General features: G+C 44.3%; 1 protein-coding gene across 4 annotated transcripts in view; it reads right to left on the bottom strand.

Moving 5' to 3' along the window:
* Window positions 1-17,084, bottom strand: part of MAPKAP1 (MAPK associated protein 1) — an 82,983-nt gene that overhangs the window by 4,152 nt on the left and 61,747 nt on the right. For 3 of the 4 annotated variants that reach the window (XM_015879414.2, XM_015879413.3, XM_015879415.3), the window contains 2 exons: window positions 11,183-11,323; window positions 6,380-6,517 (listed from right to left, as the gene is read on the bottom strand). In XM_015879414.2, the coding sequence (XP_015734900.1) occupies window positions 6,380-6,517; window positions 11,183-11,323 (279 nt within the window). Of the gene's footprint in view, window positions 1-6,379; window positions 6,518-8,693; window positions 8,858-11,182; window positions 11,324-17,084 lie in introns of those variants that run through there. The other variant, XM_085521036.1, reaches the window with a different exon arrangement.

Below are 17,084 nucleotides of genomic sequence, written 5' to 3'. Positions count from 1 at the left end.
GTGAGAAATTCTGCTGCAATCTGTATTCCAAACATTCAGGAATAGTTTGTCTTCTACCTCTTCTATCACCCCCAAATTCAGAGGGTGCCAAAAGCCCCTACCTGCTACTGCCAACCTTTCAAACAGTGTGCACTGAATTAAATCAGTAATTAGATGAAGGATAAAAAGAATATTAATGAATAGAACAGAACAGAAATCAAACATGGGGACATGCAAATTTATGTTAATTTTTCAATATACCTTGATGACTGTTTTGTCATTACGGGGCCATAAGGCATAAGTCAACAATTAAGAGTTATTAGTGGAATAAACAGGGAGAGAAAGACCTCTGTGAAGAAGAAAACGCTTAGTGTATGATTTGCCATGATGTCTGTTCTCACCATTCCAGAAATGGTGACCACAGCAGCACCAAGCCCCAAAATCCGACCAGCTCAGAAGGATTTGCAAGGACTTTAAAATGCACAGATAAATAGGCAAGGAATAATGAAAGCAAAATGTATGCAAGCAGTGTTTCCGAACAAAGCCAAGATTAGTTAAAACACCGCATGAAATGCTGCAACCCCCCTTCATCAGCTGCTGCTACATCTCATCTAAAAGCTTTCAGGAGGAACTCTGTTGTTTTAAATACACATTGCTGCCTCAAAAAACAATGCTGTGAGCCTGGAAAGTCCTACAAGAGTGCACATGTTGCACAGTCGTCAAAAGACCAGTCTTGGCATGGCTGAACAAGGAAACCTGCAGTTCTCTTGCAGGGGATGTCAGCTGCCCACAGCCACTGCAGGGCTGCTGGGACATGACGGAGATGCTGGGACATGGTGCAGCCCAGGCAGTGGTGGAGGCAGGCCTGGGGCTGGGCCTAATGGTGGGAGCCATGCTCAGCTGGGCTGAGAGTGTCCTCCACAGACAGTGACCGCAGTCACTATGTTTGAAACCCTGACCCCCCCACCACCAGTGGGAACAACGCCGAGCGCAGACCCTTCAGAACACTGCTTGGGTGGGAACAAACACCACCAATGTTCAGAGCAGGATGCTGCAGCCCCACCTTCCCCCCATGAACACTTCCCACAGCTCAGGTCTTTATGTTCTGCTATGGGCTTCCTACAAAGCATGGCTATTAGTGGATGCCTTGTTTCCAGATGTCCACGAAGAGCCTACTTTTACGTCAAGTAACATCTGGATTTTTTTCCAAAGCCCTTTTTTTTCTTTTTCATTGAATTTTTACCAAAGGCAGAATAAAAACTTTTTGCAAGAATGCACTGGAAACCAGGGGGGGGAACTCAGGGTAGCCCCAAATCTCTCATCAGCAACCTTGTTTTGGAAAAAAGATGATAAATAAATCAAAATGCACTAAGCAGTGTTTCCACATGGCAATTGCCTCCTTCATTGCGTCTGCACCTCATCAATCACGCTATTGTCTGCTTGAAAGGCGAGCCTTGTAAATGTCATATCCACTCAAGCCCAAGGAGAAGCGAATCAAAATGCAGCAAGGAGTTTTAATTGGATAGTGTAATTAAACTAAAAAACCCCAGCAGAATAGCTTTGACAGAATAGATGAAGACCCCTTTTAATAGGGCTACAAAACATATTTGTTAAAAGGATGAGGCAATGCACGCTCCTGATTGTGCTCCAGAGGACTCTGATGCAGGCTTCTCAGTAGCAGTGCTGCAGCCACGTGTGTGGGGCCAGGAGGGCCCTGTCCTGTCCTGCCCTGCTCTGCCTGCCCATCCTGCCCTGCTGTGCCTTCCCAGGCCAAGGGCTGCTAGGCTCCGACAGCTCTGGCCCTGGTCAGCCCCATGCTGGTCACAATGACCTGTGTGCAGTCCAGAGCTGTGACAGAGGTGGGAAGTGCAACGAAACCAAGAGCCATATGCACATCACCCTCTTCCCTCTGAGGCATTTTGTTGCTCTGCAAACCACATGTCTGCATACATTTGGCCTCACTTCTTTCTGATGCACACTTTGAGGTTTCTTTCACTCTGAGCCTGAAGTATTGGTAATATTTTCTCTGCTGAATCTATTTTTTACCCTTTGCACAGGATCTGTGATTAGGTTTCCATCATGTATGATTTTTCCTCTATTATTTCAGAGACTGCATTACTCACAGCAGGAGCATTAATATCAGGAACTACCACACAGTATTTTGTGCGCCATTTGCACAGTGCCTGGATAATTGCTGCCTCTTTGCTCTGGCCCCACTGCAGGGCTTCGAACAACCGTGCAACATCTTTATTGGAGCTCCCTGAGCAGCGGGAACCTGCTCCTCCCCAATGTGCTCTGTGCATTTTTAGTCCTTTCACAACCCCACAGTGAATTCATTAAATTAGTACTACCCAACACGCATAATCTGGAGGAACTTGATACTGAATTAAAACATCAAATACCTTTAGCTTTAAATGAAAACTACATAAAAGCATTTCAGCCATCACTTTGGCTATCACTTACAGCCAGTATGAATACTGCTAGAAAAGCTATTTTCGTGCAGATGTGGAATTCAATGGGAAAGACTGACTCGTGTAGCAACATCAATCAAAACGTCAGCTCTGCTGGCAGCTCTCGACAGCAAGGTGGGTTCAGAGGTCACGGGATAAAGAAAAAGCCAAGCTCTGGTTCAGCTCCAATATCTCCTCGCTGGAAGTCTTGCGATGGTGCCTGCCCCCTCTGTACAGGGCGGCTTTCATTAATCTTCTTGCCATCTTTTTTAACTAGTCATGCAGAACCGCTCGATAGCGAGACATATAATGGGGAGGCCCTGTGCCTATTACCAGGTTAACACTCTGTTAAGCCCCAGTGCAACAATGGAATAAGAATTTAAAGGAAATCTTAAGCTGCAGGGTGCAAAGAAGGCAATTAAATTACAAAGCGAAGTTACCGATGTACTCCGTGACCTACAGAACAACCTTTGTTTAGACTACCTTCATATTAAGGCTGTTTTGACCAAGTACTTGAGACATATCTGCTTTCCTAAGAGGAAAAACATACAAAACAGAAGAAAAATGGTCACAGAGAACGTTTGTTTGGTGTTTCAAGTAAATTATCAAATAAATCCAATTTCTGCAGCTGTCATAAAACACATAATGGAGAAAAAAATATTTATTTTGGAAATGGTGAGTCTGCCCAAGTGGCTGGGGTCAATGCCATTGGATGGCCTACAGCCTGCACTGCCCCAGCACTGCCCTGGGCCCAGCAAGGCAGTGGTCACAGCACTGTGTGCAGGGTGCTGAGTAGCAAAGGCAGCAGCGGTTAGTGACACTGAAGTTTATCCTTTGTCCAAATAATGTAAGAGACATTAACAGAATCAGATTTCCTTTAAATTACACTATTGCAAAAGGATATAATTGTATTAAACGTATTACGTTGCTTCCTTAAGACTTTATATTATGTACACTTAATTGAGATACAAAGCTCTTTTCAGCTATAAAAATGACAACTACTTTATTAAGGCTTAAATCTTATTTCTCAATGATAGGATGCTTCCTTTTGAGATTCAAAACATTGAGAATCTCTCGTGATAATCAGACTGAACCTGATTTAAACGAGCAGTTTATACACAGTGTTTCCAGGTTCTAATGGCATTTGATCGAGCCAGCAGGGCCATTACCCCTTCTCTCTGTCTAAATTCAAGGAGTCTGATTTAATTTACAAATAAAAATTCAAATGCTAACCTGGGCTACTACAAGGGCAAACAAAAATCATCAGCCATTCCTGCCTCTGATACCCACACTAATGGCAAATTAGATACCAAAGCTTTCTGCTGTCATCTGCTGCTTCCACCGAGCACAGTTCTGAGTTCTGCTAACTTACAGGAAAGGGAAGCTCTGCTCCTACCAGAATGGCTCCCAGCCGCCTGCAAACATTCACAGCACAGGATCAGGGTTGTCAGGGCCTTTAACACACAAGTGGCACTAAAGCACGACTGTATGAACCTGTCATCGCAGATAAAACTTCAGCTGAAAGTAAGCAAACCATCCACACCACGTTTACATATAGTTTCTGTTTTTACATTTCCATAGAAGTGCCAGTAAAAACCCTGACACCCCTTTAGCCCACCAACAGTAAGAGCTGAGTTCTACATCGTGTTAATTACTGAGCACAGCAGAACAAATGGTGCACTGCCCTTAGTGGCACTGAGCACAGTGAGCAGCACGGCCTGCAGCACAGCCACACCAGGAGGCTCCTGAGAACCACACGCTGCTCTCAGCTCAGCACAGCATCGCCCAGCATCCCCACGGCCCCGGCTGCCCACGGCTGGGAACAGAGGCAGAGTAAGGAAACACACACTGTGTTCTCTGTGGTGTAACTGCACCAGCCCTGCTGCGTGTGCACAGCACTTCAGAAAGACGGAATGGAGCGTGTTTGTGTTACAGGAGATAAAAACATGGAAACAAAATATACTGCAGAACTCAAGCACCTTATCTTCACTCAGCCTCTCTTTCTTTGCAATAATTCATTCAAGGAAGATCCAGGAATAATTTTTGATGTAAACTCTGCTACAAACATATATCACTCTGCTGATAAAAATCACAGACAAAACTTGTGAAATACAGTGAGTTTCATTCCTTTATGCGACTAAAATAACTTTTTTCCATTTAAAATTCAAGAGATACTGATCTGCTGTTAAGAGTTCCCCCAAATGCATCATTCTGACATGTCACACTAAAAGTCTCTTCTGCTGACCTAAAATAATGGCTTTCGGAACGTCTTCCGTGAATCTGGAAGAGGTCAGCGGATTTCAGGGGGGAATTATTTTCTCCTTTTGAAACTACGTTGAACATTTATTTGACATGAAAATCGTATGAACGGCCACATCAACATGCAAAAATAAAAATGCAGTATCTTTAAGGTCACCTTTGTCATAACCTTTCAGAATTCTCTCAGAACTGACCATGGTTCCTCATTTCAGGGTCTCCACTCAAAGGTACTGCCATTCTGGCACCGCTCTTCATTTGGGTTGGAATTCTGCCCCTTGTTTCCCCCTGGATTTGCAGAGGCACAGGCGCTGCCGCAGGGCCACCGAGCCCCATCCCACAAGGACACAATCCTGGAGATGCTCAGGGACAGCTTGAAAGTCTCAGCTGAGGTGCTAAAGGGAGTGTGAGCTGCAAACCTTGCCTTTCGGGGCTGGGTTTTCAGATACAGCCCTATTCTGTTGGCAAGATTTTATCACCATGAATATCTGCATTTGAAATGAAATGTGGCTACAAACCCAGAGGTGTTAATGTATTCACAAGTGCATTTAATAACAAAACTGGTCTGATGTGCAGCTGAGCACCACATGGTTGGGTGTGTAAAAGTATCACACACTCTGCCATGGCCTTTGCTGACTGTCAGTTATCTGTTACAGACACACTTTGGGTGCCCTCTCTAGGAGCTCAAAGACAACTGTTACACACTCAGACTGCCTGGTCACCAGGGATGAATCTCCCCAGGCTTACGCCTTCCCAAGGACCATAAAAACTTGCTGGGAGACAGGAAAGAGAGACACTGACTGGAGCAAGAATATGGAATTAGGAAGGGGTAATGAAGGGAAGAAGGATATAGTTCAATAATTGCTGATAAAATCCGTGGCAGCTATAAATTTACTCTTCCAAAAGAATTCAACAGATCATTACCTCTGTAAATATGTATCACATAATTCTCTCTCTCTGTCACCTTGCAGATAAGTACTTAATATTTAGCATCTCTACCCTGCAAAATCCCAGGCATAACAAAATTCTGCTGTGTTTTTGAATCTCAGTTACTTTTTGACAGTGGATAGTTACGTTTTGACGCCACCAGGAGACACTGTCCCATTCTCCTAGGGCTTATCTTGTTCCTTTTACAATGAGGTTTAGGAATATGGACTCTCACTGCTCCATGGACACAATAAACAGCACTGAGCTCCCTGGCTCTGCCCTCTGCCCAGTGACTCCTCCATACAGGAGCGCTCCGGCTACTGCCTGCCCTACCACCTTCCTGAATCAAAACTGACCCTGTGGCCACAATGGAAGCGATTTCAGACTGATACTCTCTGCAGGTCTGAGATCCTCATGTGTCTGAGGAATTGTTCAGAGCCTTTCCAGATGTTAAGAAGTTCAAAGATATCACAAAGATGTGGAAATGGGGTGTGTGACTCCTGAGCTGCAGCCTACCCAGTGATCCCTTGGTGCGGCACTGCTGGCGGCTACGGACAGCGGGCAGGAAACTTTAAAACACCACACTCATAAAACGTGCATCTGTTTGTGTTATGTTCTCTACAACAGAATCAAGTCAGATTAAAAACATTCTATAATGAATAAAATACACCTATAAAAGGAAAGGACATGGCAGCAATAATTCTCTGGGCATCCAGCACACTGAGAGAGGGAGAGGAGAAAGGACATAAATAAAAAGGACTACTCACTTGGGCTCTTTTCTTCCACAAGGTCACAGGCACAGAGGAGTTCAGAATCGATTGAAATGGGTTTCTGCTTAATCCAAAACTTAGTGCTGGCCTTCTGATTAGTAACAGGGTCTATCTCTACCTTGTCTCCAGAAATACCTGAGATGAGAAAGAATAGAGAGCCACAATAGTGATCTGTTTAAGTGATTTCATATCAGCCATTTGACACACTTTATAAATCTTAAATGGGATGAAAGTATATTGCCCTTCTGGGCTTTTTGAAAGCACAGGAGCTTTTGAAACCAAAAGCAAATGATTATCAAAGTGCATTGATAATCTGTATTTTATTCTCCTGCCTTGCTGGGAAATAAGCATCCCAATGAGAAAAAAAAAATCACAGGAAAATTTCTTCTCAGCACACACAGAGCTCTTCTGGAAGCAGCACCTACATGAACTGCAGGATGTATATGAAGATAGATTTTCAGTCATCACTACTATATGTGAGAGACACCATCACACGTCACTATTACATCTCCTGGGCAGCACACATACAACATGTTCTACACAAGGACAATATGTGTTTTAGTATAACAGAAGTGCTCTTTGTGGTAACCAGATACCCACAAACAAAGGCACCAGAGATCCCACAAATTTTACAACACCAGCATTTTGCAGCCAGCTCTGATGAGGCTGCAGTGATCACAGACTGGGAGCTGGGGAGCCCCTGGCCCCACACAGCCAGCTTAGATGGCTGGGTTGCACTCCCACTGCACACAGGTATGTGCCTCCACACACAGCATCCTGCTGCAGCCCTTTGGGGACAGAGTGTAGAGCATTCCTACACTATTGCCTCTCCGTATGTCTCCTGAGCTCCTGTAAGCAGTGTTTGTGCAGTGGGATACTAACGGGGAGCTGCAGCCTGCATGGAGTGTTCATTGCATTTACTGCAGGCTTTGTCATGGCACTGCTGCACTGCGCTGCTGGGCAGGAGCTCACTGTTCATTGTCTGCTGATGGGACAGAACAAACTTCAGCCTCTTAAAGTCACAGCTTCCAGGTGAAGCTCATGGTACAGCAGAAAAAAAGGAAGCAAAAAAGGGTAAATGAACTTCAGTTTACTCCTGCATCTTTGGAAAAATGGCAGAGAACATTCTCCTTTTCAGGGGCTTTGGCTATGATGCTTTTGAATACACTGCATTTGGTCTGTCTGAAGCAGGAGAAAAGCTGATTATAAAACCTCTAAGAGGTGCGAACAAATAAGCATTGGATGCCACAGTCATAACTGTCTCAACCCTCAAAAACAAAGTCAGTGTTTCTAAAAGCACAGTGCTGCAGAACTTGCAAATCACCTTTGTCAGTACTTTATGCACCTAAAATGAAAGCACACATAGCAAACAATGCATGCTTGCAGCAGCCTTCTTGCTGCTGTCCTTTCCACTGAACACAGGGTAACCTTCACTTTACCCCTGGCTGCTGAGACAGGTGGTAACAATGCCACTGACTCCCTCCCTGCTTCTATTAATCCAAGAATGCACTTTGTCATTAAGCATACGTCACATCAAAGATATCACATTTCAATTAAGCACTGTATCAAGAGTCCAATTAATACAAGGACTGTTGGAACTAGGTAATGGGAGCAGGCTGACTCTGTCTGGAGCCCACTTTGTTTTGCAATGTAATTTCGGACACATAAATTAAAATCAGTTTTGTTATCTCACAGTAATTGATTATTCATTATTGTTTCCTGTAACTTAATCAAAATACATGAAATTGATGACATAATAAAAAAGTCAAGGCAAGTTCTAGGAATAAAAGTGCAAATTCTTTGTGCACAACGGATGCTCCCCAGCCCTTCCTTTAGAAAAAGTCACTCCTGAAAAATATCCTTTAAAAATTTCACAGCATGGTCCTGCAACTTCAGCATTCACAGTCAGTCAATATTGTTAACGTACCTTGTTAATTTGATAGGATTTGTCAGGTAACTCCACTGGAAAATTATATAAAACTGTTCCAGATGAACAGATGATAGTGACATGAATTAAAGTGATAGAACAATAGTGGAATATAAACCAGAAATGACACCCAAAGTGGCTGTTGATTTATTGCCATCCTGAGTTTGGTTCTGGGCTTCCATGTATATTAGTGCTACAAATCTGGGTCCATTTAGCAGAGAGATGCTCATACATACATCACCAGCTCCTGCTCCAAGCCAAGGTCACTCCCCATTGCATCAATCTTTTCAGCAGAGGCTACTTCACCAAGCATGGATTTTGTTACCGTCTCAGATGTAACAGACTTCCTCCTCTTTCATCTTTTTTTTATCATGTAAAATACACTTTAACTTCTATTATTTTTATCTGCAAATTGTTGCTGTATACTTCATCCATTATTTCTGTATCTCGACATCACTGGCTTAAGCTCACACACATCCAAAGAGCACATTGACAAAGAATGCTGTCTTTTTTGTGTTATTGTTCTTGCAATCTGTGCGCGTTGAAACCTAAAATCAAAACAGCATTATGTATGTGGCTTCTACAGACTCTATCGCAGCGCAAATTTATTATACTCAGAAAATAAGCAAAAATACCTCTTCTAGGATTTTTAAAATTCATTCAATTTAGCAGCAGAAATGTCACAGCTGCAGTACTCCAGTAACGCTGCTCTGCCCCCACTCCCCTTGCTGGCTCTGCGATGCCCCTGCCCCACTGAAATGCTTTTTGGCAGCAGCTTTCTATGACAACGTGCTTCTTTTCATTTTGCTAACATGGAGCACAAGCAAATTTGTCTTATGCCTTCACAACATGACTGCACCTTGCTAAAAATGTTGGGAGCACTACTGCAAGTGCATTATAAGCTACTGTCAGCTGAGACACACAAACATGGCCTTTAAGCTGCTGGGGATACTGCTTCCAGCTGTAACAAAACCACACTCATGAGGTGCTCATTCCTCCCCTCCCCATCTGCAACTCTTTTTCCATGCACAATGGAAAAACAACTGAGCTGACCACTTTTCAGATAGCTGACAACATTTCAGAGTACCATTGTGCAAACACCAGTCCACAAACACAGCTCACACTTTGGCTACCTGCCCTGTGCAAGTGAAGTAAGGTGCAGCATGGGATCTATTCGAATAAAATAAGTATTTGCATGCACTTATACATCCTTTCACATTCAGCTGATGGAACTGGGGCTCTCCCCAAAGCCATACAGACATTTCCATGTGGTCACCACACCACTTTCCAGCTAGGTGGGCAGCCATCCTGTGCTGCTGTCAGTCCTGTGCTGCCATCAAACCACCAATGCTGCAAATATGGAGCAATGCTGTGGCTTCACAATCTCCAGAAAAGCCATCGCTTTGCTGTGGCTGCTCCATAAAACCAATGACACATAAAAACACTACAGAGAGAAGTCTTAGTGACCGACTGATCGCTAAGCCAGTGAAGAATTTCTTCATAACCACAGCCACTCATTAGAGATTAAAAGAGAATTAGCCTTTTTTTTTTTAATACCTCAGACTGCATGGAGCAGTCTGTTACACAGAGATGACTAACACATTAGCACTCAGCATCATTACTGCAAATAGCACCTCAGTGCTTGCTTTATCAGCAGTGCTCCTTTAACACTGCAAAGACATCCAGGAGAAAATAACAACACTACACAATTATTTTGGCTTTAGTGCTGTTTGCCCAGACAGTGAACACCTCACTGAGCCCTCTTGGATTTTCTAACAGTAATCACAATATAAAAATCCCACTGTCAGTGTGCTGTCATCAGAAGGCATGCACGTTCACAGAGCGTTATGGAAGGGAAATGTTATGGTCCTTACACTACCAGGCAGGGTCAGCTCCATCGCTACAAAACAAGTTACACCACTTGTTTCATTTAGCAGCTATCCTCCCTTACCCATTTATCTGCAGCTATCTGTCATGACCTCTTTGGGCTCTCATTTCAGACAGCTTCCAGACACAGGGAATCAAACTTCACTGGAAGCAAACTCTCACTCCCAGACAGTTTGCTCAAAAGCAGAGAACACGCCCAGTGCTGTCCTGCTCCAGCACCAACCTATCAATTCTTCCTTAACAAGACAGTTCAAAACCACCAAGAAAGCCTCTCCTGTACAAATTTTAGAGACATGTTTTTATAATGTGCTTAAGGATGGAAGAGTGAAGATACAGAAAATACAGAGAATGGTAGCGCCTAAATTTAACAATTCTGCTGAATTCCCAGGAATGAATGTGCTTTGTAAACACCACAGCACCCAATATTTTACTGCTGAATCATTGCTTTATGGACGGTATCTGCAGGAACGTCACAGTTCACCCACCAGTCCATCAGTAATCAAATGTCCACAATTTAAACACAAAAAAGCCATTCAATCATTTTGAAACAGCAATGGGGCATTGATAATTCAAGTCTCTGTTATCCCTCAGCCTTCAGGTTTTCAAAAGCATTCAGAAAGTGAAGAAGGACAACTCAACACCTTTAGAGGATGCTACCTGTATTTCATTTCACACCAAAATTCAAGTTGGTGCTTAAAATCTTACAGTAAAAAAAATTAAAAAATTAAGCAATGGTCTTCCTTCAGAAGAAACATGTGCAAGCTGATGGTGGATAATAAAAATACCACTTTTTTTTTTCAATTGAAAGCTTTTTTTTTTGACTGCTGAAATGCTAGTAACACTTTCAAGTGATGTGCTCCACAATAAAACTGACCAATGTGATAATGAATGCCTAGAAATGTCTGAAATAGAGAGTTAGCTATTAGATATGGCCAAAGGTTTGAACCATTCAATTTTCCACAGCGCTTTAGTAGGGACTGATTTACCTAACTGAACATCAGTGGTGAATCGAAGTCTATGGATCATGCTGACTTTGAAGGACTTGTAGTGGTGGCTGCTGAGCATGTCCTGCACCGTGGCTATGTCGATCTGAGGGTCCTCCTCTGAGATCTCCTCTCCTCTCGAACCTGCAAAAACAAGCCCACAGCAGTGAACAAGAGGTCACAGGATGGCACACAAACTGGTGCACCTGCACTGACACCTAAACTGAGGGGCTGCCAATTCATTTAGGTCTCAGGGCCCATGGCAGCGGGAGGACACTCTCACACCCCACCCACAGACATGGCCACCAGCTCATCGCAGGCGTTACAGCAGAAGTTCACGGCCCAATGCAGAGCAGTGCAATTTCCCAACATCAGCTCCTTGTGGGGCATGGGACACCCCAGCGCTGCCTTGTGGGGCATGGGACACCCCAGCGCTGCCTTCTGGGCTCTCCAGCACAGCACGTGGGGAAGCAGTGGCTGAACCTGGTCCCTGTGCTCACTGCCCAGGCACGTATCAGCCATAACCGTGGGTGCCCACACCTGCACAGTTCTCCTGGCTGCAGCACAGCATGGTGCAATGCAGCCTTTGCACTGCTGGCATCACCTCTGCCCCCAACTCAGCTCATGGCACAGAAGCTTACTGTCGATTAGTATTCTTGTTACTGCTGCAGGTATGGCTTTATAAAAGGTAACATCTCATTAAGCCAAAATACCAATTACTGAAAAAAATACAACACATTTTAAGGATTTTTTTTTATTTTATGACATTGGATTAACACCAATTTAAACATTACTATAATGCGATACATAATTTTGCACAAAGTAATTTCTATGCCAGCTGCTAATAAAGCATCTCAGCTCTAAATGATCATTCCAATGCTGTTAGATAAAGCGGTATAAATATATCTGAAAACTGATTTAGCTTCTTCAAGTAGATACTGATGAATGACACGTTTTGTTCAATATCCCAGCTAATGCAGTCCTAAAAGCTGAACCAACTGCCAGTTCAGAGTACTAAATTTGCTGCAGGAGATTAATGAAAACTTTATATTTTGCTGAAATTTTAATAATGAGAAGATGAGATGCTGGATTTTCAGTACAGGCCTTAAAGTCACAGCACACCTGGGGGAATCCCTTGCCCAACTCTGCCCCCACCTCACCGTGGTGCTGCTCTTTGGCCCCAACCTGAGCACTCCAGCTCCCAGGAAGCAGAAAGTTCCCAGGTCTGGCCTTGACAACAAAGGCCCCCTCACTGGAAAGACAGTAGCCCGAGGGGAGCCCTGGCACTGGAGTCAAGTCCCTAGCATTGATTCCAAAGCAGGCTTGCTTGTACTGGGGTAATTTCAGACCTACCCATTCGCTTCAGCATCAGAAACTGTCAGGGCAGCAGCTGTAAGCAGTACAGACGTAGGAGAGAGAAGGAACAAAACCACCAGGAATGGAACTTCTCCCCATCTTGCCAGGAGCATTCCCTTCCCTATTTGTTAATTCAGTTACAAATGTCATTGCTTATGACAAATACCACTCATGTCTGCACTGAAGTAACATGAGCATTTACTGCTACACGAGTCAAAACACACATTGAAAGTGCACAGAAGATTCGCATTTCATTGCATCAGACCCACCGCCTCCGTCCCACCCACAGCAGGGCTGAGACTGCACTGCTCCTGCAGCCCCACGGGGAGTGCCTGTGGTGTGGGGCAGAAGGATAAAGCTACATGTTGGGCTGTGCCATTTGGCTTGAAAAAAATCCAAAAATCAAAGGAAATGGCCTACGTGTGAATTTATGCAGAGCCATCTTAACATCGCCACCACTCCGTGCTCCAGAATGACAAGATAAATTGTAATGGCTCCTTCAGAGACATTACAATGTATTTTGTCAAAGACCCCTGTGTTAATGTCTCTACTATGGATTATCATAATGTATCATGTCAGACTCTCATGCTGCAGTACTTCAAAGATACACTGAGATATGTCAAACTTTTTGGTGCACTCAGAAGCATCTTGCAGCAGGGTGACAGCATGGCGGGGCTCAGAGAGCAACCGCCTGCTCCTGGACCACTGCGGGGACACCATTAATGCTCTGCCACCATTAACAGCTCCCTAACCAAACAAACAACATACTAACCTCAGCCCTGTACCTCTTCTGAAGGAAAGCTCTGCCTGGCCCAATGCTGCTGTGCCCCAGCCCATGCCTGCCTGCAGCTACTGCCGCCTGGCTGCTCTCACATGGCACACACCCTGATTAAAAGTATTAGAAAGAAAATTAGCAGCCTGCCAGGTCATCTGCAGGGGGAAAAAACACCACTGTGACCGCAAACGTGAGTGTGTTGGTGTGCGAAGCTGCAGCAGTGCGCTCTGCTGTGGCTGACGCGAGGGAACAGCAGGATTTTGCGCTGGAAGCATTTCAGATCCTCTGCGCATCACATAACCTCTGCTGATTTTGTTTTATGAAGCTTTGTGAATGGATTCAGGTTTACAGAATTCTATAGTTGCTGCTCTTGGGAGAGCAGCCAGAAACTCCACCATCAAAACAGATCATCTGTCTAAAGATGGCAAGACACCCGGACCCCTGAGGGTGCATTGGATAATAGCAGTAATATCAGTAACAACAGAGAGAAATGCCCTGCAGGGAAAAACCTGACTGCAGAGCTTGGCACGTTGCTCTCTCCCTGCAGCTCCAAGGATGTCTGCGAGACTGCCGGAATTCAGCGAGAAGCGCCGTCTCCTCGGCTGATTGGGGGAAAAATCGTAAAAATATTTTCCACATGCAAGCAGCTGTGAATAAACCTGTCAAATATTTACGGTCCTGTCAGGGTATTTGTAATGGAGATCACACTGTGGCTTTTGAATGTAAAAGCTTCTGCTTGGGAAGACAATCAAGTAAAGTGGATGCTGGGGCCGGCACTTCCCTGAGTGCTGCCCAGAGGCCGGCAGGACACACAACACACAGCACACAGCCCTGGCCTGGGCCAGAAACAAACGCCTCTGCATAACAGCTTGCAAAGAACACAGAGAGCTCTGCAGTTCTGCTACCAGTCTGCCTGATTGAGATTTAGATCGTGAAAGAAACTGCAAAAGAGGCTGGAGCTGTGTGCAGGACAGACAGGTGGGAGCCTGTACAAAGTGCCAAGCACTGTGGGGCAGCGGGCTGCTCACAAAGCCTCCATGGGGTGCAGCGGTGGGAGAAGCTGGGCATGAGATTACCCTTAGGCAGAGCAGGAACAAGCAGCCCATAGGAAATGCGTGGTGCTGCTCCAAGCTTAGCTGGCCAAGTGGGGCAGAAGCCCAAGGACTGTGCATCCCTTGTGCCCCAAGGTGAGGGTAAGTGGGGGTCTGCAGCACAGGGCTGCTGAGCTTTGGCCTGCTGGGGGCTGCAACAGCAGCAACATAGCAGCACTATGGCACCAGAGGTGTGAGCCTGGAACGGACGCATCAGAAACCTGAAGCCGATCCAGCACGGACTCCTGGAAGAGCCAGGGGATGTCTAAAAGTGATGTATATAAGATATGTTCTAATATCAGAACACAGAGATGCTGCTTGTAATATAGCTTCTTAAAATATTTAAGAAAATCCCATTCAAGAGCAAGTGAACCTGTATTTCCTCGATGAAACAACAAAACATAAAGCTGACTTGCACAGCAGAAATGTCCCCTTATTACTTTAATGTACTCATCTATTACTTAATGAAAGTTCTTAATTGTATTACAATTAATTACATACACAGAGTCCCCAGCTACATTTTCCAGTAAGACACAGCCTTTGGTACAGGTCTAAAGGCACTAAACCAATTTTAATACATTAAGACCAATTTCCCTTGAATACTAATTATTATCTAATGATAAAATGAGAAAGAGGAACTTTCCAGAAGTGAGATGGTAAGAATAAAACTAAATCAGCCATAAATACTTTGCTGCTACATGTAAAAGCATTTCACATTACAAAGTGCCCGCTTTTAGCTTAAAGATAAATCTCAGTGCAAGTTAAATAGTTCTAAGTATTGGAAACACTTCCTTAGTCTGAATGTCATTAGTAAAAGCTGGAGAGACACGGGATTTCTCTGTGTATATTTTAAATAATGGAAAGTTCCCTGTTTCATTTAGTACCCTGAAATACAAACTTTCTATTTGCCCTAAGGAAACTGGCAGCTATTTTATCAGCAGATGTTTGGTATTTTATGTATATTTGTGCATGCGTATTTATGAACGGATGTGAGACTACAAAAAGTAGACTAAAAAAATTGCAGTTAGTATACCAGTTTTCTCCTAAGCGGTATATTGAATCCAAAAGCGCTTTGAATAAAAACAAAATGCACAACATGAACTGATATTCTGATGTTACTCAGAATTTTCAAGTTATTTTATTAACAGTACGAAATTGCCACTATTTCTATTCTAATGCCGTGCCAAAAGGCAGCTCCTTAGGCACCACAGCATCCGATTTCTCAGTGCACTCGGGGAACTGGTCTACAATGCATGAATTATGCCTGATTTTATATACTGCATTGTCCTTGAACATCTGTTTGTGTAGAGTTCACTGCATGGTTGTTTCGCATATAACCCTGCACAGAAACAATGGAAAATCACTTTAAATTCACCTACACTTTGGGGGAGAAACTCCTCCTGCATTCTTTATGGGAATGTGGTGTCAGTTCAGAGAGTGCCCAGTTACAGCACGGCAGAGAAGATACAGAATGTGTGTAAGCAGTTGTTACTTTGCCTAGATTGCTGCCAGCCTTGAACAAACTCAAACAGTGACTTGCTTTTGAACAATGAAGTGACCGCTCAGCCTTCCCTTTCAGCCAGGCACAAAACCCATGAGCACGACCAAAGCCAGCACCTGCAGACAGGACGGCTCCAGGCAGTTCCTGTCCTGGCAGGGCTCTGCTGATCTGCCCAACAGGGGCCTGGAGAGCTCATGAGTTAGCAGTGCTTTTAGCCTCAAGACCTCCCCACATGTTTACTCAGCTTTGCTTTCCGCAGAGAAGCTCTCTCCCATATGCGTGCTGCCCCATTGAGAAGGACAATGTTTACTGCAGGAGGGCTCCAGTCAGAGGTGAGAGCTCCCTGATATGTGCCAGTCAGAGCAGCCCTCCAAGGCTCTGTGCACCCTGCCAAGGCTGCAGGTTTGAGTGGAGGCAGGGTAGATGAGTGCCTCCTGCAAAGCCACTCACAAACTTAGGACAAATTGATAAGCAAAATAACCCAGTAGCTCATGAGGGCTCAAAGCATCAGTATGAATACTTACCAGCCACGGAGGGACTCTTCCACAGATCACAAAAGTAAATTAAAAATGTACTGAATAAGATCTACTTTTAATTACCGGCCCTGCGTACAAAGATGTTATTTTTAATCAAAATACGCAAAACCAACTGGAGTGTGACTAGTATGCAGCTTTTCAAAGACCAAAAAGTGATAAAAAATAATAGCTGGGATGCTGATGGTGGGAATTCAGCCTTTGAGAGAATGTAACTGGACCAGGGGGGCTACGATCGCTTCACTCCCTCACACACAGTGTGCAACTTCTCTGCCTCTTGCATCATTCTGTCTCGCAGTTTCTTAGAACCATTTCATGAAGAAAGCAAGCAGGAGTGCCAAGAATGTTTTGGCAGACAATGCTTAACCTGAGCTCAGCACTGATGTACCCCTACGGGGGTTGCAGCTGTGCTGCAGCTTTGCTATTCCTTACACAGAAGCAGTCTTTGCTTGCAACTGGAATTAGGAGTTACTTCTGTGATGGTCTGCTGACTTTCTAGGACAAAATATGAAATACTAGAGCAGGAAAGCTTAGATGAAGGGTCTCATCTTTGAAAAGCAAGAAATGTTTCTCCTGCTTCTTGAAAATGGTTGACTGTGATTGTTCACAGCAAATTCACTGAACACAGCCCTGACTGAGAACATAAATG

This window comes from Coturnix japonica, chromosome 21, assembly GCF_054131305.1.
Source record: "Coturnix japonica strain WE chromosome 21, WE-NBRP24, whole genome shotgun sequence".
Lineage (NCBI taxonomy): Eukaryota > Metazoa > Chordata > Aves > Galliformes > Phasianidae > Coturnix > Coturnix japonica.
This window is presented reverse-complemented; position numbering and strand designations above follow the sequence as displayed.